We start from the raw sequence: 27,735 nt of genomic DNA on the forward strand, positions 1-27,735 counted from the left end.
ATGCATTAAGGACGCCTTTTTTTGAGAGACAACATACTTTGTAGGATTTCTGTGAATTAAAATGTTCAAACCAGAAGCAATAATGGTGGATTTGTTAATTTGTTGTTAATATAATAATAATAAATAAATAATAATATTTGTCTTCCAAACTTCCTTCATATTCATATTGATGCCTTGAAATTCTCATCGCAATATCTGAGCATACAATCAAATCCGGTGGATCTTTTCCAAAGCAAGAGGCACATGAGCCTATTGGGGTATCAAAATGGGGATCTCATTTCTGACTGATTTCTGTGAGTTAGCAAACTGTATGATCTCAGGCTTTTGCGAAAATTGAAACGGTCAGTTATAAAGATTATGAACAGACGAGGCATGTATGGGCAACTTATGACCGAATTCTTGCAAAAAAATTGGTAAAGGACTGCCACAAAAATGACTGTTTGTGAAAGCCCGAATGGCCACATGTTTGTCCACGCTTAATAGAGAACACATGTGAAAGGCTACTTTAAAGAAACCAACAATATCCGTTTAGAAACAGCATGGAAAAGATCAGGGCAACACTGTGTTTAGTGGCGGCCAGTGTGCGATACGGTGGCAGTATTCGCCACTAAGTGACTATGGCTCTTTAGCCTGAAAGAATGCTTTCCAGGAGTCTCCTCTAAATAGCAGGGCACTTATTTAAAGCCCTCTGCAGCTCCTTGAGATTGATGTTGTTTTATTTCAATCAGGCAGGCGGCGTGGGACGCGTTCCAGCCCGCACACACACACACACTTGTCTGCTTAGATAAACAATCCTCGTCGAATACGACTCACACATAAACTCTTTCAACAATAAAAAACTATCAAGCAGAAAAAATGTCTCAGACTTAAGTAAGAGTCCATCCACCACCCTCTCCGAAAAACACAGACAGTATACAGGTCCCCTCCTGTCCTTCAGTTGTCTTTTACGATCGTCTCTGTCGTGTCCGTGAGTCCCCTGCACTGGGGTGAGTTATAATGCAGGTGCCATCCGCACCCTTGTTGTCCCATGTGGGGCAGTGACAAAGTTTCTAGTGCTCACCTGTGTGACAGCCGCTCGGTCCCAGCGGGAGCTCACTTCTTTAGATCTTTATTAGTCCTATAAATCTGAAAGTATACAATCAGAGGTTCTTCAGGGAGCTGCTTACTGGAGGTGTGCATGAAGGACATCGAGGACTCCTATGTCATACCGGTAGAGCATATAATGGAGAGCAGCTCCATTGCTGTCGTGGTTAGCACTGCATTATTTCATTGGGAATGTGAAATATTGGGTATTGATTACTGATCGTGGAACAGTGCTGAGTATTTATGGCTGTGATAATGGATAATTAAGTATTGATGTGAAAAGGGGCTGGGCAGAAAGTTCAATAGTATTGGCAGATAGTGTGAATGTGGTAATGGTGGTCTTAAAGGCAGTGTACAAATACTGTCGTATTTACAAAAGCATTGGCTAGTTCTTACTCTAGAATGACTATATGTGAAGCCTGATTTTAAAGCAGGCGTAACACACAGGGTTTCTGCCAATCTCGTATTAATCATGAGTACCTATACAGTAGTATTGCATACTTCGTTTCTTCGAAGAGTTTTTAGTTTGATCATATTTATAAAAGATAGATACAGTTTTATGATTGTTTCCGACATACGGCGCATGCGGGGGGAGGGGTAGGCTGAACCAAAGCACGTGCGCACCCATTGCCAACAAAACACAGATAACAGTTTCACTGACCGCATGCGGCTCATGTCCGGCATCTTTTAGCGCTGGGACGGCTCCATCTATCAGTTTCAAACGATCTCCAAATCCAGTTTTATATCCACTGTTTATATAACATTCATCACCCAAATGCAAACAAACACCTGAAATTCGTGAACGTATGCTGTCTCTCTCTTCCGCCACAAGTTAAAGTGATGTCTGCGCATGCTCCTTCTACCACTCTCCTTGCTGCCATGTGGCCGTGCCGCGTGCTTTTCCGGAACAATTATCCAATAAGGGACTAAGAAAAGTTGTTACAAAACAGTTTTATATGTTCGAAAAAAAACAGAGAGATGAAAATGCATTTGACGAATAAATTCTGATGAAGCGGCATTAAACACACAAGACTAAGCAGCTGTTACCGTTGATGGTGTCACTCTGATTTCCAGATCTTTTTTATTTACTGTTGGTTACTAGGTCAAGGAACTTCATGGAAATGCACCAATTTCGCATAAGTCTTTCCTTCTGTTATTGCAAACTTTGAAAAGATTGGCATCACGTTTTGATGGAATACCGACTAGTGACACTGTTGATGAACTGAACTGATTCAATGTGTGTGTACAATAAACTGTTTTGTGTATTGTCTATTGTCTTATTTAGAGCAGTCACCATTGAGCGCAAGTGTCTATACTTTTGCCCTCTTTGCAATGCTTTAAAACGCTGCCTACATAAGCACCTCACTAAAATTTTGAACATGCAAAAGAAAGCAATGAAAGAGTAGAGTTATGTTAAAGCAGGCGTAACACAGAGGGTTTCTGCCAATCTCATATTAATCTTGAGTACCTATAGAGTAGTATTGCATACTTCGTATCTTCGAAGAGTGTTTAGTTTGATCACATTTCTAAAAGATAGATACAGCTTTACGATTGTTTCCGAAAATATACGGCGCGTGCGGGGGGGAGGGGTAGGCTGAACTAATGCATATATGCACACCCATTGCCAACAAAACACAGACATCAGTTTCACTCACTGAATGTGGTTCATGTCTGGCATCTTTTAGCGCTGGGACGGCTCCATATCAGTTTCAAACGATCTCCAAATCCAGCGTTATATCCACCGTTTATATAACATTCATCACCCAAATGCAGTGAACCTGTGCCGCATGCTTTTCCGGGAGAATTGTTCAACAAGGGACTGAGAACAATTGTTACAAAACAGTTTTATATGTTCGAAAAAAACCTTCCGAAACCTGTACGATCGCTGGGGGAGTGTATCAAGCACAGAAATACTACGTAATACGCCCAACTCGTTTTTTGACAAGTTGACCACGTTAAGCATGAGAACACCACATTTAACATTGTCAGAATGTTAAATGTTCATGAAACACTGATGCAGGGACAGACATGTTTAAAGACAGACATGATGTTATATTTGAGATTGTGTAGCGTTGTTAATGTTTAATGCTCACTCCTGAGACGAACCAGCCCACCGCTGTGTGCTCCACACATCCTCAAGCTACAAGCATCCTCATTACCATGCCTGAAATTACCCTTTGACCCCTGCTCCAGATGGCTTGCGTTTTCATTCTTCAGCACAAACCGGAGAGTGTTTTGACACTTACCAACTTCAGGCACGGAACAAAATCCGACAGCGACAAACTAGACACTTCTTCTAGACTCCTTGTGTCTTCTCCGGCTCATGCGTTCATTAAGAAAACATCTGCATGCTGTTTGTTTGTATGCAAAATGCATAGAGTACTATGGGCAAAATATTCATAAATACGCTCAAACATCCTTGAGCCTGGGAAAGGTGCTATATAAATAAAACATTAGTAGTGTTTGTTAAAGTAAACATCGCGATTATTGCTGCTCATTCTCCAATCAATATGCTTTGTTAAAGGTAATTGACAAATTTGGAATCTGATGTAATTGTCCGAGCTGCTCAGTGGAGGGCCCTAGACGCACACGCAAGGAAGGGTCACTTCTTTCTGGAGCAAACCTTCTTGTCCGTTTGATTCTATTTAACACCGTATCACAACCAGAGGAAAGCATCGGATACATCGGATACAGACAAGCCTCATGACCTATTTTCCCAGGTTCCTTTTCTTCTGAGCCTTTCAAAATGTGTTACATCAAAAAATGTGAATGTCCCAACAGGAATGAACTCTTAACCAGGCTAAACAAACTGCTCAATTTGCTTCTCTCTCTTCGTGTGCGTGTTCAGACAAAGACGGCACTTTACCTGGGAGGGGACAGCGCGAGTCATGCCAGAAACGAGAGTCGTTTGACAGCCTTCTCACGGCATCACCGCCTCTGTTTCATCTCTCCATCAGTCCCGGGTACGAGCACCAGAATAAAGAAGAATCAAAGTCAGCGAAGCATCAGCTAAAATGTGTTCCCAATCACAACAGCCTGTGTAAGAGTATAGCTGTGCTTACGGTACAGATCTGCCTCCAGCCTGAAGATGTTGAGATGATCCTTATGCCATACACATTCTCTCAAGGTTTTAATCAGGATATAAAAGCAAGAGAAGGGCTTGATTTGGGGCCTTTTCATGTAGTAATTCTTCCTTTTTCTCCTTCGATTGTAATCGTTGTCTCACACTCGGTGACTCACTCCTTTTATGAATTTTCTTTGTGCTGACGTTCAAATCCAACAGGATAATGGAATTTGCGTGTGCGTGTTTGGGGAGATATTTACTTTTGAAAAATGATAAAGAACGGTGTCTGCTCTCCAGGAACCTTTTGACAAGAATTTCTCACAGAGGATCTCTCAGAATTCCACCTCATTCTTCTTCTTTGGATATGCATTCATGTGTGGCAGCTCAGGGCAGCTGGCCATCAATTCCTTTAAAGCGGAAAGTGTAATCTATCAACTCGCGCAGCTGGATGAAAGGAAAAACAGATATGCGCGCACATAGACGCAAAGCTTAAACTTCACCTTCTAATTTACTGATGCACATCACAAAATTCAACCCGAAGTCTACTGACAGGAATGGTTATCAAAATATGATTTATTGTGAGTTAACTGTTGCATGTATGCTGTATTTGGGCACCCTTTGTCCTGGATACCAGGAGTTAGAGCAACAGTAGTATTTAATTGCTATGGATGAAAGTCAATTCTAAACAGATTATGTGCCCTGACAAAACTAGTTTTGGTAGGCGGATAATTGTATTGCTTAGAGGTTGTTGTTATGTCATAGCTCAGGAGATTTAATTTAATTTTAGGTTTCTTTAGGTTTTCCACATACAGTATGACATTTACAGCATGTAAAATTAACAATACGATGCATAGAAGTTATTGCATGTGTAAAACATACAGTAAGAGCATAAAGCAAAATATGTGCACAAGAAAAAGGATTTCATGTGAAACGTCTGAATTCAAAATGAGAAAATACGCTGACTTTTGTTTCCGAATTCTGAGCACACTCTGTGACATTGCTGATGTTGCTTCTGAAAGAGAAGACACACTTATATTTTTCGATTCATTTTGCAAAAGAAATAAATAAGTGATGAATTTATGATATGTTCTGCAGTTAGCCTGATCTCTTTGTCTGCAGTGTGCTCCATTTTATGGGATCTGTCTCCCCCTAGAGGTGTAAAGTGAAATAAAAGATTATAAATATTTAAAACTTGATTAAAAACTTCAATATCTACTTCAATTTCACAATGAAAAAAATACCTGTACGTTACACTAGCTAATGCTCAACCCCGCCGTGTGTGCTGTCCGACATATTAAATCTGTAAAGTGAGTCTTCACTGAAATTCCAATAATATAATGTTAAATTTTGTATTCATATACACGGATAGTGTAGGCAGACAGGAGCATGAGGGTAAGAGACGGGGTGTAGGATCGGGACATGACCCGGGTCGGACTTGAACCATGGCCCATGTACTGTATATGTCTCAGGAGCGCTAACCACTGAGCCACAATTCTGACTCATGAGATCTAATATTGAGACCCATTCTTCATAACAAGCTTTTAAATACTGAAATATTTATGAGTTTTGGGTCACCGCTCACAATTCCCAGAACATGCCTATTAGTGAATGCAAACAAGGAAGACTGCAAGGGTTAGGGTCACTTTAACTCTTCTTAATTGCCCAATGAAAACACAGACGATATACTGTCTGGGCAGCAGATCCCAGAGCAGCTAATAATGCATTGCCATTACTCATAAACAAGCGTGACTGATCCTGGATCAGTTCAAAGACTCCACGTCCGTTACAGCGGAGAGCACTGCTTTCTGATCCCTGATCTCTGTCAGGTTACACATTAAAGTGAATGAAAGAGTCCAGACTAGCCATTAAAAGCCCTCTGGAGTTATAAGAGGCCTTGCACAGTTACTGCTTAAAAAACAGCTCATGTTCTTTTCTTTCATTAATTCTGGCCATCATATGGCTCTCATTGTAACGCATGTCACATGTAATGTATGTAATGTAAAGTGCATGATAAGCAGAGGTTAAAACACAGTTAAAGTTATTTTTGTTTTAATATACCATACACAAAGTACTTGTATTCCCTCTTCACTCACAAGAATTTAGTTCCAGTGTTTGTTTGTTTGTTTGTTTTTACCTGAGCCATAATTGCCATGTGACATCCTGTAGCAAGAGGAAATGACGTCCTGGTAACGTCTTTTGGCGTCGCAAATATGTCAAGAATGCAGTTTCATGCTTTTAAAGTGTCCAAAATAAGGTTACGAATATGAATGTTGGTATTAAGTCACCACCAGGGGGCGACCCACTACATGTGTTTTACATTTATTTCACATGACTCTGTTGGCTTTTCTACGTCAAAATTACTATTCAAAGTAAAACGCTTTACAAGGAGAAATATTCTTTTTTTTAAAGAAGAAAAGACAAATACAACCAACTTAAATGTCACATTTGATCCAAAACACACAATAGTACTTTACAAGTGTTGATTTAACTCAGGAAAAACGCTCTTCCTTTTATAACGTTATAGTGATATCTAGCGGTATGTTTAAGGTAGTTGTGATATCACGGGCAAATATAGACATGTCTTTTACTGTCCACTGAAACGTTTGCCCGAGAAGTTCCTAAAAAAACACTCCTGGACAGAGCAGCTGTCGGGTCTCGGCGCCTTAAAGCCGCTTCCCTGCAATGATACACATCCGGACATTACGGATGAACGGCTACGATATACAACTGATTTACGCATTTGCACGTTCTCTCCTGTGTCTAAACATGTCGTAATCCACTTACACATGGGATGAATTTGGCAGCCAATTTACGAATCCTACTATGGCAAAAACTTCATGTAATGAGTATGCTCTGGCGTTGCTGGGTAACGTGTTGCGTCCAGTCTACTACGTGACGTGATCAATATACATGAGCCACGCCTTCCACCCAGATCAGCACGTAAAGAACCGCCCACGAGTGAACAAACCCTAATTTTACATTCATTTCAAAATGGGGAAATACACATTAGGGGTATGGAAATCAAACCTTTAATTTGTTTTGTTCTCCCTGCTTAAAGAAACGTTTTTTTTTTTACAAATGTAAATAAGTTAAACTAAAGTTGTCATTAAAACTATTACCAATTTCTTTATGTGGTGTGCTTTAGGCCTTCTTTCACTTCTTTTGGTTTACATTCTACAGAAAACATACCAACTTATACATAGTTCTTTCACTTTCAAATATTTAAAATTGACTTTTACCTATGCTATGACTACCGCCCACTTACTAACGTTTTGAGTTTCATCCAATCAGTTACGCCGAACAGGCGAGCTTCATAGTGCGTCATGAATATTCACAGTCGACCCTTCGTCATAGTAGGATTATCATACTCGTTTTCGGGAGAGTCGAAAAGAGGGAGGGATGATGTCATTCGTGAAAACTCACCCCACTCCCCCTAGTGAGAGAAAGGCGCTGATTTGTCTTTCACATATTTTTCTCCAGAAGTTTTGCGAAGTGATCGAGACACACTGCGACGACAACTTACGAAAAAGTGACATTCCGAGGACGGACTTTACCACGTCTTGAACTCAAATATCGGACGTTTAATAATACGGGGGACGGATTTGTAAACCGAGACCCTCATCCTGGACGGGCTAAAAACTTTAAACCGAGCGAAATGAACCGGAGCTTTAATAATAAATCGCAATCTTTGCGTAATTTGAACATGAATGCCGTGGAAGTGAAAAGCAAGGTAAGTCCTGAATCAAAACCACGCACTTTTACGTTTTGATGTAACGTTCGTTGTTTGATGTTTTACGATATGTACTTTGGGGAAAGTATGGATGGCTAACTCTGGTTAGCCCTTGTCAAGTTTTCCCAATGAAAACGTTATATGATCTGCTCAATGAAGAACTAAAGCTACGTTTTAACATGTTGGATAACCGTGTTGCGCTGCATTAGGTTTCATTTGCGTTTTATGTTCATTTTCATTCGAGTCTAGTAGGGCATAACTGTTTTGGCGCTTGAACTGTCATTGATATAGAAACCCCAAGATTTGCTTAAATTATACATAGATTTGAAGATGAATGTTAAATAACTGTTTCAGTAGTGTGATGATCCTTGTCTGCTAATCTGATCATTCCTGTATTCTGCATATGCATAAATTTTGTTTTTCAATATTCACACCAGTAAAGGTAAAATACGGTCTTATTATGAGAAAAAGTATCCAAACAGCACTGGGATATGTTTACAGATCACGAGAACAAACGTGAGAACAAGCCCAGTGGGATTGGCTTCTTAATTTGTTTCAGTTGGACAAATTAATAGTTTTGTTGTGCTCTCTCTGGGCACGTGTACGCCTCTTTAGATTTAGTTACTTCATGTTGTTTCAAAAGGATACTTTCTTTTGATGCTACTTTATTTGATAAGGAAAATTGTATTGATACATTCTAAGTATCAGTAAAGTGTCTTTCATGAATTCATTCCCATTAGTAATGAATAGCAGGAGTTTCATTTAAAACAGGATGGTAGGTTTACTATCCTCATGCACATTGCACAGCTTGCCTGAGCAAATGCTTGAATGACAAAGGTTCAACCAACCATCTATATCGCTTTATATTTGAAAATGCTTGAGCTTATGATACTATGGACTCTTAGAGTTGACTTATAGGAGACAGTATTCCAAGAGCTGTCAAAGTGAATTGGATCTAGATGATGTTTTACACATCCTTTGAGTTCCGAAACCAATTCACAGATTTAACCCTTTATACAAAACTGTGTGATAGTGGCTGAAAATTCATCAGTCAATTGTGAGATCTTGCACTAGACATGGCCTAGACAGTTTTTATAATGTGGATGTGATGCTCTTAATTGCTGGAATGTGTGGGCGACGTTCCCAGATCCAGACTCTGTTGCCATTGTCTTATTATTCGTCTCTATTATTCAACCTTGCTCTAATTCATAACAGCATCTGAAAAGACCCGCTACTGTTGTTAATGAAAGGATCCACTGTTTGGGATCTCTAAAGACAAGATGTGCCAATTACACGCTCTTGAATGAGGCAGATACCACTAAAACCTAAATACCCAATACTTGGAGTAATTGGAAAATACCCAACTCGAGTCTCAATTGACCAATGTGTGAAACTAAAACTTGTGTGGCGATAATGCTGACGGGTGGGTCTGGACAATCTCCACACCGGGATGGTCAGTACATTGCCTGTCAATCACAACACTGTATCACTTGTCTGTCATGCAATGAGTAATGCATTGTGATGTCACTAAAATCTCTAGATCGCACGTAGTGTTTTCATGATGTCATCGCTAAGTTCCTGTATGTCCCAATCAAGGAGCTGTTGTTTTTGGAAGAACTCTGTTGGTGATAAGAATGTGGGAGAGGGTTTCCTAAGCGAACCATGTCACCGTGTTCTTTTGTGAGAAACCGGTTTTGTCTCCAAACACTTTACATCTAAAGAAAGCACACTGATGTGTCTGTGGTTTTGTACGTCTTCCAGAAACACTCCCCCCGACTGCTCCTCCACTGCCAGATTCTCTTGGTTTTCAGTTGGAAATGAACTCGCATGGAACGCTTTGCTGACACTTGATAAGATTAGGTTTTGGGTACTGGTTAACGTCAGACAAGTATTTAACACAAAGAGCTGTGAATTTGTCTGTAGCACGTTGTTTCGGCTTGCCTGAGCCTGCCTGGGTTAGTGGACTGATGAAAAGTTTTTGTTATTCTCATATTACTCAGGATTCAATCATTGGACCAGTTTAGGCTCTGCTTAGGCCCGTACTCTCAATGGTCTGATGTCATCTCACGGGTTTAGGACAGCAACGATCACAGGTGGTGCAAAAGCAATGTGAACGAGTGCACGGTGAACTCCTGCGTGCCCAGAAACGTTTGGCACTGATTCAGGTCCAACTGAAACAGTCAGTATTTATTACAAGGGAATTCCTTTTTGTTGATTCTTTTTAAATGAAACTGTTGAACGCTGTATGTTGAAATCCTACTGTACGTTTTAAATGTCACCTGCAGTCCAAAAAGATGGATAGATGCTAAAAATTCAGTTGACAGATTCACAAAATTCTGTACAGCTCCTGTCCCTTGTTTGTTAGTATATTCGTTTTTTGGAATATCTAGTAATGCTTTCTGTTACCTAAAAGAGGGGTACTGTCAGTTCTGTTCAACAGATTTACCCACTCTTATATCAATTTGAGAGATTTTGTTTTCCAAATCGTTGCAGACAATGCAGTTCCCACATTATGTCTGTGTCTGCTCATGGCTAATAATAAATAGGATATTGGGAAAGTCATCACAGTGTCCTGGTGTTTCTGGCACCCGGTGTTAAAAACAAGTGGCAAATGTTTATGTTTGACAAGGTCCCTGATAATTTCAGTTTGACCTTAACAGTTACGCTGGTGCACCTATTGAAGAATACGGTGGCACAAAGTGTGCAAGCTTTAACGCTGTTGACATTTTGATAGTATGCCCTGATTGGTACATTGTCAATACATTGCGCTTACTTACAGTCAACATCACAAAGTAACGTTGCGGCAAAGAATCCAGGAATTTCACTTTTCAAGTTGTCACAATGTAACTACTTACGTTGCCACAATAAAAGTTTGGTCGTCAGATTACGTTGCAGTTATGTAACGATCACGTTTTATGGTTAGCTAGCTGCGTTAATTTGTTAGTGATGGGTCACTGCTTATCATGTGAAGATGATGAACAGCTCACGCTTTCATACTTTAGGAGATGTTGTCTTATTTGCTTGCGTTTAATTGGCTTGTTTCACATAATAGTCAACTTGATCACACGATTGCCCTTCAGAGACCCTCAGAGTATATTTCTGCTCCTGCGCTTTCATGTTTCTTGTGCTAATAACAGGTTGCCATTGGCTAATTTAGGACTCTTATCCATGAGCCATAATTACAGAATACAGCAAACCCGTCCACAAATGACTGTCGGGATGTTGCACACGTACCGCTGTTGCAGAAGACAATGCGAGGCCTTTGTTTTTCAGACTGGATTGGACAGCCCACGCTTCAAGAGTCAAGACTCATATCTGCAATCCAGTCAAATGATCAGAGATGTACCCTCAGCCTGACCTCATAGTCTGTCAGATGCCCATGATACTGTATGTTGTGCTGAATCTTCATCACAACCTTCTTATCTTTAATTTTCGAAGATCACATCCTTCATGAACGTTTTGTGCGCAGCACAGCTGCAGATGAGAATGTTATGAACATAATGGTGATTTCCTCTGGCGTGTCATTGTTGAGTTTTACTGTGCTTACTCATCATCCTGCATTGTGTTTAATGCTGTTGTGTCTCAGGCCCCTGCTTGCCTCCGTTTCCTTATAAAAACCAGCAGGGCAGCCAAGTTCATGACAGTAGAGCCGAGCGGTTCCATTCAAACAGGGAATGTGTCTTTAGCTGTCTTTATCTTCCAAAGTCAGTGTTTTCTGATTCCTCATGTGTTTAAAGACAAAATAGATTAAGAGACTAATAAGCAAAAAAAACAAAATTTTGTTTTGGTAAAGTGGTATCACAGCCAGACATAATCAAGATATTTTGTGTCTACAGACAGTTTTCCCAGTCTTTATACAAGCTGCTTAAGTTGCTACCGTGATCATTGAAGTGAAGGGCATATACAGAGATTTTAACTTGTATTTTGACTTTGCTCTGAAATATTTGATTTGTTTTTGCTTTTGTTTATGGGATAACATTTGCACCAAGCAAAATGACATCGAACTCGTGAGACAAAATCTATTAAGTGAATCAGCAAAACTAGTGTAATAATCGTTTCAAATGGCGAAGTTGGTCTACAGTGTTTTATTTTTTTTAATGTTTAAAATTTGTCTATTATTTATACTGAACTATTTTAAAAATCATCAAATATTCTTGAATGGTTAGAAAAATCGTAAAGATTTATTTGTGTGGCACCCCTCTAAACCACAAATTCTAGTCACTGATATGACTCAAGATCCATTCACACCAAGGATGATAATGAGTACAATAACTACATTTATAAAAAAGTTATAATAAAGTATAACAAAATCTTAATTTCACTTCTACAATGTGAAACTGCAACGCAGTTAGAAAAAACATAACATTATTGCCTGTTGGGATATTTCTCTTTCCAATAAAATTAATGCAGTCTTTTACTTTCTTAGTTTGAACAGAGTTTTCATTGCACTTGTTTGTAGCAACAAACTGACTTCTGCTTTGACTTTGCAGTATGGGGCAGAGTTCCGGAGGTTTTCCGTGGATCGGCTAAAACCAGGCAAGTTTGAGGAATTCTACAGTCTTATTATGACCATCCACCGGATCGCAAACATGGAGGTGATGATCGGATACGCTGATGTCCACGGAGACCTTCTTCCTATCAACAATGACGAGAACTTTGGCAAGGCCGTCTCCACCGCACACCCCCTGCTGCGAATCTTCATACAGAGACAAGGTATGGCCTTTCTCTCTTTTCATATCCTTCCCGCCCACATCCTTTTGTGTCCCAGTTTTGCTTTCTTTTGTTTTCTTTCTTTCAAGGTGGATGTTTCTATATCTGAAGCAGTGTTTGTTGTTTCTGCTCTGCATTTTTTGTTGTTAAAAGATTTGGTCAGGAAAGTAAGTCATGTCAGTTAGTTAGGGGTTAAAATGTAACCGAATGTAGAATTAAGTACATATTTGCAAAGCGATCCAGTCAGATTTAGCCCAAAGTTTTTGCCTCATCCTGTGGTCGGCAGAAAAATACAGGGTAAACACAGCCATGTGATCTCTGATTGTATGCTTTTGAATTACACAGATACACGCAAACAAACACGCAGTCCTAAGTGCAGCTATTATGTTGTCGCATTTTCCCTCGCATGGGCCAGCACACACTGATCTGTGTGTGTGTGTGTGTGTGATAGAGATGCTGTGGTCTGAAGATAACTTTCTACAGGAAAGGCTGCTGGGTTTGATGGTAGGGAAGAGAGTGACAGTTCTTTCCTGTGGAGAGACTCGGACTCTTCCTGTAAATCCCAGCGCAAGACGAATCAGCATCCTGTAGCCAAACCGTTTGTGTTTTGTTAGATAATGTTTCACCACTTTCAATGTCAGTCGAACAAACAGTTTGTTCAGGTGATGCTTCGTCTTCAGTTGCTATCGTTGCTTTTCAGTATTGGTTGTTAGTAGTGATATATTTGATGAGATTTTGCTAATCTTTCAGTAACAGCATCCACATCACTGAATAACTGAAGTGTTAGTTTACAGTCTGTCAACCTTGACAATAGATTAAAGTATTTTTGTGATTTTTCACCAATTTGATTGGACAAGCATTTTGTTATTAGTGCATGGATCAAACAGTTTTAGTTTGTGAAGCAATTCAAAAATAAATAAATACATTTTCTCATAATTTAATCTAGCGATGTCCCAGATGCATATGACTTCCATTTAGTCATACTTTTATCTTAAAGTTTAAGATCTAGAAAGCTAATCCATCATTAAAGTAATCCAAACGACTCCAGTGAGTTTAATAAAAGTCTTCTGAAGTGAAAATATCTGTTTGTTTGTGTAAAAAGATTATTATTTTAAGCATATTTAGCAAATCAAATTCTAATCTTATTGGCTCTTGCATGTGACAAAATATCATGTGACAACTAGTTAATTTTTGAGTGAACTATTCCTTTAAATAAGCGTATTAAAAAATCTACACTGAGAAACATGACTAGTTGCTAGAAACTTTATTGATTTTGATGATTTTAGTTGTCTTATTTCGGGTCAAATGAGCTTAGCTGTTCATTTGTGGGTTTGATCTCTTTTCTCAGAGGGACTTTAGCCTAAAGAAAACAGGTCACAGGCGACAATCATTCTGTCTGCTGGCATGGCAGGCATTTCACGCAAACAAAAGAGCCACGTGAAAAGAGACAAAAACAGACCTCAGCAGGCCGAGCTGAGCTCATCTCGACACGTCAACAGAACGTTTCTGTCATCACACATTTGAGGATGAACGCTACTCTGCAATATTTGCATACTTTACATTTCTGCAGTTGCACAACTGAAGACCATTCATGCCTTTAACAACAGTAAAACTTCAGAGATCACTCTTTAAGCTGTTTTGTGTCTTGCTAAGGCAAACATGATTTTTTATGTTTGCTCAAACTTGGAATAAGGGATTTGAACAAACATCAAACCTTTCTGACACCTTTTGTGCAACGAATATGAATGACATGACACCTCAAATTTGGGGTTTGTTGAGCAGAGGTGTGTTTTGAATAGTGGGCAATAAAACAGGGGAAAAAAGGTATCTTGAAGGAAAGACCATATCTAGATACTTGAACGACATTCTAGCAACCATACAGAAATGTGATCAACACTCTGGCAACCTTATAGCTACACCCTATAAAGTACCTCTGAAACACGTTGTTGCTAGGTTTGTCACGGGCAAACACCACTCAAAGTAATATGTAAACATTTAGTCTAGCCTCAATAAGCTAATATTGGTTAATACAAGATTTAATCACTGCCTAAACAAAGTTTATCTGACTTCATAAGGGTAGATTAAATATTGATCTGTTTTTGTGATGCTTCGGTAAAATGAGTGGATTGTATTCGAACCGTTCAAGCACGTAATGTTAAATTCGAGGCTTCAGCAGTGGATTAAGTAACTCGTGTTTTCTTGCGACAGCACAAGTTTTTAAGTGGTTAGTGGGATTTGGACTATTATGCTAATTAGTTTCTTTGCTTGTTGATGCTATTCAGCTCTCATAGTGACCATTGTGAATGTGGAACAATGAGGGGCTTTCTCACGCTTCGGCTTCTCTTAACCTGAGCGTGAGTAAGGCTGTAACTAGCAGCACTTGCTGGGCGGTACCAGCGAGTCTCAGCATTCCCATCAGTCATGAGTTCCTGACATATGGACATACTAGGAGAGATAGACGATGAGTCAGAAAACTGTCAATGGAAGATTATACCAGAGTGAAGACTTACACACACATTTAGTTTAATTGATGTGTTAGAGCAGTATTAGAGACCACCTGTAATGTTTTATATGGAAGCTGTCGAAATAGACGTCTTGTCTTTATGGTTAAAGAACTCCGTTTTGTTATAGAGACGTAACCAGACATCTCTTATCTTGCATTAGACACAAGGTGAAAAGACAACATGCAAAGTTCCGAGCTATTTATAATATCTTTACATTCATAACTAGGCATGCCGGGGCCACAAAATAAAGACCGTATGCGACCCATTGGCTGCCTGTTTAGCAGTTTTGTTCTAATAAAATAGTCTTAATGTATGTAGACAAAACACTCCTTTTATATGCCCCCAAAGCTAACAAAGCTCTGAGGACTTTTAGAGAGGTCACCAGTTGAGACTTCCTTCATTTAAATACACCATAAAGAACAGAAGGCAAAAGGGGCAGGCAGTCTGGCTTAATTTCCTTTCTTGAGGTTAGACAGATATAGGCTTGATCAGACACTGACTCAGGGGATTCTTGTACACGGGTTAGCTCAGTTAAGACCCGAAGTCAGACCTTGCCCCTGCAGAGACAGACGCTGCACTTCCATTCCAGCATTGTGGGAAAGACCCACTTGACGTGCACCTGTCCTGGCATGTGATTGGCCAAAGGCAGAGTGACGCTTTGTAGATTTTTGGGTAATGGATAATCAGGGGTCAGAACAAATGAATGCAGTGGATTCTTGCACAGACTTAATGTTGGCAAGTATCTTAATATAACCAATGTTACTAAATGATGTAATTTTTTAAGTTGATTTCAGAGAAATAACTCTGTTCTTTAGCGTTTCTAGCAACAAACCTTTTCTTGTTTAACTAATAGCAATGTAGGGTGAAAAGCATTGCTGTTCCTTCTTGTCACATTGTGTTGCATACGCAGCCTGAGCATCTAACTCTGTAGCATCTTAAAATGCAAACATAAAGTCTGATTTATAACCCTTTTCTAATCAAAAATATTAGGAATTATTGTCTCTGTTTGTGACATAATCATCAGCTGTCTGAAAACACTGCCGCCGGTTATCTAGTTCTCGGCTTCTCCGGCTTCAACCGGTTCATCTTTCTCATGCAACATCTGTTTATTAAAATAAGGAGAGGGTTTGTTTTTTGATGTTACAGCGAAAGTTTTGTGGATGAAAACACAGACACATGTTCTTTGTTTATTCAAGCCCAAATTAGAAATGAAGCTGATGGAGAACACATGTCCTGTCTGAAGTTCTAGTGCGCTAGATGGGCGGCTTCCACTTTTAGGCCTGCAACATTAAGCAAGTACACAAATACAAGCGCTAGAAGGTATGCAAGCTAGATTTTATTTGTTGTTACCTTTCTGAAATAAGTTGTAAGTGAAAAATACACCTTGCATTATCAGCGTTGCCACAATGGGTGGTTTTGGGGCAGTTTCCGCTTTTAGGGCAGCTACTACATTTTATAAACAATCTTGCTGAAATATTTAAAGTTAGTTTGAAGTTGTTACTGGGAATGAACTGAAGTGTTAGGTCACTTACGTTATATTTAAATCTTGTAACAGTATCAAGGTTTTATTCAAATATGTATGAAAATGGCACATACATTTACAAGATTAAAATCATCCAAATTGCCGAATTACAAAGTGAAATGTCTACAAACTAGCTAGTGATCCGACCGACACAAAGGGTTTTTTGCTGTGATAGTTGTATTTCTTATAAATCTGTTTAAATGAGATTATTTGCATTCATAGTGACCTGCGGTTAATACCCAAGGGCAGAGGCCAAATACAGGACACACTGAATATTAAAAACTACAAAAGTTTCCTATTTTTGGTTTGTTGCTGTTGTTTTTGGAGACAGACAGGCTGAACTGAATAAAATCTACATAAAACTGAACTAGAAAAACTTCTCTCTCAGACAAAGAGGAATTCATTTATATACAGCATTTCAGTAATGCCAACACAATCACTCCTGAGAAATTGGGTTTTCTGAAGAAACCATTAAAATAGCATTCTGACTTAAAAATATAAAACAATGAGCACTTTTCATGCTCAAAAATGAATGGTATTTGACAGTTCAGAAATGCAATTAATAAAAACGTCTTTGCATGCACTTGTAAATGTGCCTTATATAATCTGTACAGCAATGATCTTCAAAGTCTGTCTGCCAAAACAGCAGGAAATTGCTTTTCAAGGCATTCTCTGGCATGTGGCGTTATGTGCACTTTTAAAGGCTAGTTTCTGAAAAAAATCTATTAGTATTTTACACAGAGTGAGAAGTGAGAGAGAAATGGTCTGAAAAACGTTCAGGAGGAATGGAGTTGTGCGTAGTAGAGAGATTACAGGGAATGGATGACTGTGATAATAAAGAAGTGTGTGAGAAAAAGTTACTATAAGGCTCTTCCTGATCCATGTGTGGGTCTTTTACAGTATACAATCTATACTAGTCTCCTGGACTCGCTTATTGGTGGTTTTGAAGTCGATGTGAAATTAGTGGTTACTTCCTCATTTTAGTTTCTGGTTGATTTATAAGCGTGCAAACTTCCAAACATTTTTTTTACTTTAATCATAAACTAGTTTCTAATCCCAGTTTTCAACTGCCAAACACCTGTCATATGGAGAACAACTTTCATGATCCAACAAATTGATTGGAAAAAATCAAGTCGTGCCTTATTTTCTACATTCTCAAAAAAAGATGCTTCGAAAGTTTTTTAGATGCCATAGAAGAACATTTTAGTTCCATAAAGATCCTTTAACATCTGAAGAACCTTTCGGTTTCAAAAAAGGTTCTTTGTGGCGAAAACGGTTCTTCGGATTATAAAAAAAACAAGAAAGTGATGGTTCTTTGTTGAATCAAAAATGGTTCTTTGGCATCGCTGTGAAAAACCTTTTTAGCACCTTTATTTTAAAGAGTGTACCCTTAATAAATATCTTCTTTATCTCGGAAATGTCACATCTTAGACTTAAGTTGTATGGTCTCTGGCTGATAATTTTTTTATTTTATTCACCATATGATGTGTCAAACTTCACCTTTCTTTGCTCTTCTGTGTGTTATTTTTGGAGGAGAATATCAGGCGTCCCACCACTAAATCTACTACTAAATCCTGTAGTATTTAGCTTTTGCTGTTCGTCCTAAATCTCAGCTGCAAAACATTTGTTAAATGTCTTTTACAATGCATGTGCTTTTCAAGGAGATGTCTTTTTGGAAAAGCTAACTTTCGCATGTTAGCAGTGAAATCATACTCCCTACCTGCAAATCACCATTCAAAGCCACGCCTGCTCCTAACGTTGGGTCCTACACCATCCACAAACGGCATATATGTATCAAAAAATATTAAGACCACTTAGCGATTGCTCTCAGGATGTGAAGAGACTTGACCAGCATAACAAACATTTTATTTTGGAAAGAAATGCATATCCTGCCTTTAAATAAGTGTGTTCTTATACTGGTTCACAAGTAAATCACTGAAATAGCTGTGCTTTCTATAGTGTAAGGGTCATTCTATCCTTCTAGAAGATCCTGCTGGGTTTTTTCTTCGTCCTCTGTCTGCTGCTACAGCCAACCGCAGGGAACCGTTCGCACATCTGGCTGGACGATGCAGAGGAGCCCAGGGGCTTCTGGGAACTCTGTAATGAGAGTATGCCTGGCCTTCAGTGCACACAGCTCACCCACAGCTGTTTGTTCTCACCGTGTTGCCGCACCACCACAAGCAGGCTTTAAATCTATTTCTGTTTTTGGGATCACAGAAGCAGAAACTAATCTCCCCTCGCTGTGAGATTATGTTTCATCCCTGACTGTTTTGATACTGAGTTTAGATGTAAAAAAAAAATCGCTGTTACGTAAGGAAGTGTGTGGATTATGCAATTCACGTGCTGCTAGTGAGCAGAATTGCGCTCGGTTACATCCCAGGTCCCTGCTGAGATTATTTTTGGCACTCTTCGTACCAGCAGGACCATGTGTTAAATATAAATGATGAAAAACATCACTGGAGGTTGTTTTCCTTTTATTCTTGCTGAGTTTAAAGTTGGAGTCACAGTAGCACGGCTCCACTCTCTTTTGTTAGCAGTTACTTGGATAACACGCTCCTTTTGTCTGCGCAGCCAGTGGAGCTCGAGGCAATGCCATTAACAGCAATGATTCTCTGAAACATCATACAATAAAGGTTATTCATAGATTGCTGTTATTTATTTTTTGAAGGGGAGACAGCAGCTGTCAGGCCTCTTTTGATACAGCAGCTTTATTCTGTCTCTTCTGAAAAAGTGCTGACCTTTTCACAACACTTAGGGGTCCTGTCCCTACTGCTTTATAGAAGTTTTTTTGTAGATCATAAGTGGCTTTCAAAGACCTGTGACTTCACCCAAAACTGAAAATTCTTTCTTTATTTACTCCTCGCGTTATTTCGACCCTGTCAGACTATCTTTCTCTTGCAGAACGCAAATTATTTTTTTGAAGGATGTTCGTAATCAACCAACATTGGCCCCCATTGACTTCCATTGTAGAGACACAAATTCATACAATCCCAGTGGTCCTGTACTGGTTTTGAACAACACAAGGATGAATAAATGACCACCCTTCTGCTTTCTGTGCTAAACTGCTGTTATTTTGCCATTCTTAAATTCTTTTGGATTAGTAAATCTTCCATAGAACTTCAGACAGACACCATTTGTAATCCATACCCCTGGAGTGCCTGTTCAAAGTCAGTGAAACCACAAAATTTTAAATATTAGACGAGGAGTAAAATATTTGGTAAAACTGATGTCCAGCCGTGCCAGGCCACTCAAACAGTTTCAATTCCAGTTGGTATTGCTATAGGCAACAGTTACATCTGTTTTAAAGGTTGAACACGATCATTACACCAGCAATAAATGGTCCAAATCCCCACCGAATAATTGTACTATCATTGAGTTTTTTTCCTTTCCTTTTATCTTTCTGTGCCATTGGTAGACATTTAGTCATTTAGCAAACGCTTTTATCGTAAGTGCCTTACGGAGAGTTCAGGGAGCAATGACGCGATATGTCATTCAAGGGCAATAATACAATAAGTGCTAATATACCAAGTTGCTAGTTTCCACTAGTGTTGAACGATATACCGGTAATAGAAAAGTAGCGCGATACCCTTCTGTTAAAACGATACCAATTTCTCATTTATTTGGTACTGGTACTTTAAAGACACGTGCGTTTCAGAGAAAACGCATCCAGAAATGCATCCATTTGCGACAGCAATATGTCTGCGTGCGCATGTGCTCTTAATGACGCGTACAACTTTCTTTCCTTGTATTTGCGCTGCAGATTTCGGGGCGCATTGAAATGAAAGTCATGACGGCAAACATATCTGCCTTTTCCATCTATTCAAGGCTTGTCAGTGAAGCAGATGCGCAAAGGGGCATTATAGCCGGGATAAACCGTGCGCCAAACTGCAGACGAAGTCTGTCTGCGCAAAATCTGCGGACCTAAAGTTACAAAATTATCAGTTTGGCAAAGCATTTCACAAAGAGAAACCCTGACCCGTTTAAAGAAGTTAAAAAGTGACAGGTAGCGTATGTGAATGAGAACACTAGCCTGAATAATGCTTTATGATTTATTTTGTGACAGGCCATGATTACTAGCATTGATAACGCTTTACAACTATCCATTTCCAAAAATTAGTTAGCTAACATGAACTAATAATTGGTAATCAATTTAAATATTAACAGTTGTATTTGTTAACATTTATCAATGAACTAATATGATTAAACAACTAGATTTGTATTTTTATTGAATTACTTCCTGTATGTTCTTTTAGCTTGGTATCAATTTAACGTTAGTATTGGTGTCAAAATACTTATCTTAGGTATTGTTTCGAAGTCAAAAATGTGGTATCGTGACAACATTAGTTTCCACAAAAGCCAGAACAATACCTAGTGAGAGAAAGAGAGAGAGAGAGTTTGTTTTTTTTCATACTAAAATGTAGGCACAACCCTTTTCACAATAGCACCTCTAGGTAATATAATCTTGTTGACTGCACTGCGCACTTTCAACTTGACTGATTCTGGTCTTTTTTTGTGCTGGTTGCCACTAAAGTCTGTTCTGTGATGTTCTGCCAAACGTCGCCTGCACTGGATGACTGCGGTAAAATATGTCGCTGTTGTGTGGTCCAGCGTGTGTGGTACAGTAAAAGATGCAGTAAAAGAAAGAGAGAGGGTGGTAGGTGGGGCACAAGCTGTGTGTGTTCTTTGTGTCGTACAGGTGGATTGTAGCGGAAACTCTGACTCACATTTTCCTTGTGCAGTTTTTGAACAGACCAAGGACAGATGAGATTTAAGATGCACCTTTGGTTCACAATTTTAAAGAATACTTTTTCCTTCTCTGGAATGATTGTTTTTAAGAAGGCATGGGTGTCGGAAGCACAAAAAAGTGGGTGGGTCCTCCCCCAGAAAAACCTTGAGTAAAAACAATGCCAGTTTACGTCCAGCTTCAGTGGTGTGGTGAGAAGAACACATAATTAAAGTGGTCATATGACACAGCTAAAACTAATATTATCATTTGTTTAAGATGTAATGTAATGTGTATACACGATTTAAGGTAAAAAACGCTGTATTTTCAGCATACCGTGCATGTTTGCATAGTTAAAAACTATAGCTTACTGTTTTACCTTTTATATATGACGCTGTAAAGACTATAAACAAACAACCATATACATCATACAGAGTTTGTGTGAGATAGTAAAAAGCTCGCATTACAGCAGGGATTGGTAACAGAATAAATAACGCGAGTGCGTTGGCCATTCTTGATCAACCAGCGTTACGCCACGTCTCGTCGCGACTCAGCTCAGACTCAGCGACAATAAATCCCATTATAAACACGACATTTCTTGCCTCTTGTTGAAACATTATTACTGATTATTGGACTTATGTTGTCTTTGTTCATGTTGAGCGTGTGTCTGCATTTGGAGATGACAAACACATGACAAACTCTACACGTGTAAGTCCATAGCAAAGTCTTTTACAATGACAATATAGTTACAGGCTTCGAATCTGAAGCGCCTGTCATGCGAAGTTGGAATGGCCCCAGTTTTTAAGCAAAACTTTTGTGCATTGCCGGTCTTGATATCTTCCAGGTACGTGAAGCAATTTTCGGTGAGTTGCGATGCACAAGCTTGAATATTCGGATTGTACTTTTCTGGAACAGTGTTGTAATTAAAATGTAACCATTCGTTTTTAGCTGTCTCATCTTTTGGAAGGGCAAACAAAAAGGTTTTCTTTTCGCAACGAAACACACAGCATCTCCATGCTGCGCCAGCGAAGATACAATGAGATTTACAAGGACGCCCACCTAACTTGCGTTTACATTTGGGCGATCCTAGTCAAGTCATACCACGAAATGACATACATTCATGGGTGTGTGGTTACACAAGGCGTTTCAGGCAGGTCTGGGTGAGCATTTGCTTTTAGATAGAATGCACCTTTTGTTTCAATTTTACGTGTCTAATACATGCATGGGCAACTCATAACACACCAAAGACACAGAAAAACACATATTCGCGCCATTTAACCCCTTTAGTTTTGGTGCTATTTGATGCAGGTTCGAATCCCCCTTTTGACCATCTCATCTCTCTCAATCTCTCTCTTCTTCAATTTCACATCACATATCAGACTGAATAGGCATTCATTTTCATAAAAAATGAATAGAATATTTGAATAATGGCTAGCAGGTTAAGGTTATGGGGTAGTAGAGAGGTCTTTTGTCCCAGTTATTTACCCAGATCGATTTAACCGTACACACACAAATCTATGTCAGTTCGTGGTAGCATTTGAATAAGACCGCCCAAATGTATACTCAAGTAAGGTGGGCATACCTGTCAGTACAATTGCTTTAGAACCTGATGTTCCAAATATGGTAAGAGGCGTTACATTTCCTTCACACGCTTGCAGTATTCGACCAATAACTACGCACTAGTGAACTGGCCAATCATAGCAAACCTCGCTTTTCAGAGCGTTGAGCTTTGTAAAAAATCTCTGCGTTTCGGGGAGGCGGAGCAAAGAGGAGAAGATACAAACATGCTCGGTATGTGGAAAATACAGAGATTGAACCTAAAATCTTGTATATACATTGCATTACATCTAAAACAAACGATTGTATTCGTTTTAGCAGTGTTATATGACCCCTTTAATCTTCCTGTGCCTAAAAGAAATGGTGTTTTATATATACGGACTCTGAATGAGCCAGGTAACATGGATTTAAGGGCCGCATGGAAGTCAGGCAGTAGCTAAACTGCAAAATGGAGTTTAATTTATCAAGCATTCCTCAAGTTGGAATGGATTTGACTGACGGAGATCTGCGCTTAATGAGAGACGCTAAAAGTGAGTGTGTCCTGTCCCACCCACATACAATGGTTCCGTCGCGTATGCAAGAAGGCGCTGTATATAACTTTCTTCATGATGGTCATTGTGTGCATAATGGTCAGTCTATGGTTTGTCTAAATTTCCATACAACTCCATGCCCTTCGGGTACTGGCAGAAGGAACCTTTTCCAGCTTTCAAAAGGTTGCTGTTCTTGGACATTCCTTTTGGTCAAAGGATTTATTTGATGAAGGAAATAAAACGCATGCCTGGTACTATTCACAATAAGAAACCATTTTTAGTTTAGTTCAGCCTCCCGAGAGCTTGAACTAGCGTCTAACTGACCTTTCAGCTTACATTGTTCTTGCATATGGATCATTCTACACCACCTTATTGGAGACACCCTGAGCCTTACAATCCATAATCCTGGAGCCCATTCATCAAAACAGAAAGTGACTCCGAAAGAATGAATCTCACGAATGTCCAGCGTCTTGGTATTTTTGCAGAGGGGGAGGAAGTGGCCTTCCTCAGTATTCTGGAGGCTATAGTTGTTTATAGCCTAAAGAAGAGCTTTGTGGCCTCTGGAGTCGGTCCAGTACCATGCGGTTGAACTGAGATTTGAAGCCACAGCCCCATTCAGGGTGTGTTCACCCAAAGAGGTGCATTCTGGGTGACGGTGGTTTAACCACTCTACAGAACTTTTGCTGGAGGCGTCTTGCAGAGCAAGAATAGCTGGTTTTTGCAAAGCTAAATCCAGTTGCTTGCCAATTAGGGCTGTTCTTCAGGACTTGACTAGACATGTGGAGCACATGAGCTGTTTATCCTAACAGAGCACAGCTCTTCAAGGGATCTGCTCACTTTGATTCAGAGTTTAAAGGCATGTGTGTGCTTGTTTATCTGGGATTATGACTGTGCCGTTTAGGAAGCAACTGGGTCAGGCGAATAGAAAAACACACCTGACGTTTCTTTTAGACATGTGACTAACATGGAATTCATTACCCTCACAATACCCTCACAAAGACGTCTTTGTATCATTTTGTGATTCTTATCAACAAGGAAAATTCCTGAATAACAACACACATATCATTAGAGCATTTTTGCCTCATATACAAATCAAAATGTTCACAAACTTGACAACATGACATGAATTCTTTAGCATTCTCATTTAGACCGGGAGTCTGGGCCATTTCAGCCTATTTTTGGCAACCAGACACAGCTTTCATCTTCCCACCAGAACTATTCACCTTTTTTCATTCAGAAAACTCTACATTTTGAAAAATACACAGAATATTAACATGCTGTGTGACTGCTATATTATCTCTTTTTTTTTTACCAAAATTACCATTACTTGAAAAAAAACTCCATTGTGCCAAGTCTGCCTGAAAGTATTTTTGAATCCAAAAACCATAAATTGCATGTTTGTGGGCAGTTTGATTTGTTGTTTGACTCTCAAGCTATTTGATATACAGGACCATTTTGTGGGAAAATTCTGCAGATTGTTTGGCCAAATGCTGGATTCGGCACCACTGACTTCATTGGCTGCTTCTTGTCCAATGGGATAAGGGATTACATGTTTGCTGGGACCACCTTGGTTCTTTGTTTTTGGCCAATTTCATTTCGCACAGGCTGTTAGAAACAATTTTCAATAATCTGCCTTGTTTTAAGATAAAGCAGAATTGATATTTTTAATGTTTAACAAAAACAGATATCAGTTATCTTTGATTTTCAGTATTTGTCAATTTGTACTGATTTAGGCACTAAATTGCAGGGTCCATTATTATTATTATTATTATTATTATTATTATTATTATAGGGACAATTCCAATGGAGCATCTTGAGGTTGAACTCTTTTATGGAAACTGTTAATGATACCTTGGAGATTGTCCATTGTGGTGCTGGAAGGGAAACTTCACCCAAAAATGAAAATGCTGTCATCATTTACTCACCCTTTTGTCATTTCAAACCTCCATGACTTCCGTTCTTCGTAGAAAACAAAAGAAGATTTTTTTTAAAGATGTTGTTAACTGGACCCCATTTTCTTGCATTGGTTTTGTGTCCATGCAATAGAAGTGAATGGGATCCAGTGCTGTTTGCTTCCCAACTTTCTTTAAAACATCTTTTTGTGTTCTGCGGAAGAAAATAGTCATAACAGTGTGAAATGACAGGACTCCGAGTAAATGTTGACAGAATTTTCATTTTAAGGTGAACTATCACTTTACCAGCACAGATTTGAAACCACCCTCCGTGTCTCCATCTCCATTAAAGGTCATTTTTGGTCACTTGAGAAATGCAATATGCTGTCGTAGTACTTATGTTTACTAATCTCCAATTCTCTCGAATAAATCTGAAGTCTGAATGTCGGAGCCACATAAGGTCATGTGAACCGCAGGAGGGACCCTGCCTCCATCTCAGCCAACAAGCTCATTTAGAAAGACTTAATTACAAAGAAAACGCTACACCCCCACACTTACACAGACACACCCAGACAGTGAGAGGGGTGTTTACCGGCGGTTCACGGACCGTTCGACTCACCCTGTCCTCCTCCGTTCTGGGTTTTGGGAGGCTCGGAGCCAAATGTATATTAATTGCTGACTGCAAAGTCTGGCTACACATAACAACCACAGCGGCTGCCTCTGAACCCCCCACAATCCCAGTCCTCAGTTTCTCTGCCTCTCGTCATCATTCCAGAAGATGATGATTGCTTCTCATCATCCTGATGTCTGTGTCAGAGCAGCCGTGCGGATGTGAGTGAGTTCACAGAAGTTCACAACATCTCACCAGTATTGGGGAAGCTACTTCGAAATTGTAGTTAGATAAGCTACAAGCTACTCATAAATAAAAGTAGTTAAGTTCCAGCTTAGTTTCCCATCTGAAAAAGTAGTTAACTACACTACAAGTTAGCATAAAAAAGTAGCTAGCTTCTTTGACACTAATTCATTTTTACAATCTCACATGAATAAAAGAAAGGAGTATAGTATTTATTATAGCAAACTGTATAGTCAATTTCCTAGGTACAGTACCAGTTTTTTACTTTACCAGAGTAAAAATTTAAGTATACTACAGGATTTATAGTGTATAATTTACTATAGCTGGATAATACAGAATACTGTAGTATTTGTTAATAAGAGTGTGATCAAAACCATAATATTCTGCAACTGTAATATATGACAATTTACTATAGTAAATACTTAAGTATACAACAGTATTTTAATGTGATGTGATACACCCACTCATGATTACAGTCTCTTCTCAGTGAAGCTTAATGCTGCAATATATAGTTACTGCAGTAAATGGCGATAATGAACCATTTCAGTTTGTGATACAGTAAGATGACGACGACGTTACACAGCGCTGCTCTGAAGGCAGAACGGAATGTAGCTTTTGGTTCCGCAACACCGCTACTTCCTTAAAAAAGTAATAAACTACTGGAAAAGGTCAACTGTTTTAAAACTAGTTACTAACCGTCAGGCTACTTAAAAATTTTTTTAGTTAGTAACGTCGCTAATTGTAGTTAGCTAATCCCCAACACTACATCTCTCACTAGTGTGAGCGATATTCTCTATAGTCAGATCGTTCTATCTCCAGCTTGTGGATCGCAGATACACGATAGTATCGAAGGGCGGGGCAGTTATGCATTTATCTATGGCAAGCTGGATTTGTGGACAAAAACAGAAGCTTACGTATCTAGAAAATGCTCATGTGTGACTGCAATTAGCATTCTATTAGAGTTTAAGTTCAGTGCATTTGGCAACATTGTTACTTACCACCGCAACCTTTTAAACGAGAGAAAGTTAGCTATTGCTATAAGTCAATATCATTCATCCAAATGCGTCATTGATGCCTGGTAAATCATAAACTCTCTGGCATGAGGAAATGCACAATACGCATTTGTAATATTGATTTGCAACATATATTGTCAAACAGCCAACTATCGTCTAGGTAATCCGCAATCGGCGATAGGTCTGTGGAGCGTCAATACATGGGAGTATCGTCAATCAGAACAACCCTATCATACACACACAAAAGATGATGTTAAGGAATGACAATTTTGGTGTCACATTGACTCCCATTTTGTGGACACAAAACCCAGAGACATTTCTCAAAAAGTCTTCTATTGTGATTCAGATGAAAGAATCACACACAGGTTTTGTATAAACATGAGGGTGAATAAATGCAGCCAATTATAATTTTTGGTTGAACTGTCAATTTTATAGATTGACAGGAGTTTATTGCTGTTATAGGAGAGCAACAAACCCTATACTCGCAACAAATATATACACATAAAAGGGCTCAAAAGTACTCTAAAGTAATGTTGTCTGCACATTTCATGCCT

General features: G+C 39.2%; 1 protein-coding gene across 1 annotated transcript in view; it reads left to right on the forward strand.

The window, feature by feature from the left end:
- Positions 1-7,601: 7,601 nt before the first annotated feature.
- pard6gb (par-6 family cell polarity regulator gamma b) overlaps positions 7,602-27,735 on the forward strand; it is a 29,800-nt gene continuing 9,666 nt past the window's right edge. The window contains exons 1-2 of the mRNA XM_056741996.1: positions 7,602-7,877; positions 12,368-12,590. Of these exons, the coding sequence (XP_056597974.1) occupies positions 7,803-7,877; positions 12,368-12,590 (298 nt within the window). The 5' untranslated portion in view covers positions 7,602-7,802. The remainder of the gene's footprint in view (positions 7,878-12,367; positions 12,591-27,735) is intronic.

Source organism: Triplophysa dalaica, chromosome 25, assembly GCF_015846415.1.
Source record: "Triplophysa dalaica isolate WHDGS20190420 chromosome 25, ASM1584641v1, whole genome shotgun sequence".
Lineage (NCBI taxonomy): Eukaryota > Metazoa > Chordata > Actinopteri > Cypriniformes > Nemacheilidae > Triplophysa > Triplophysa dalaica.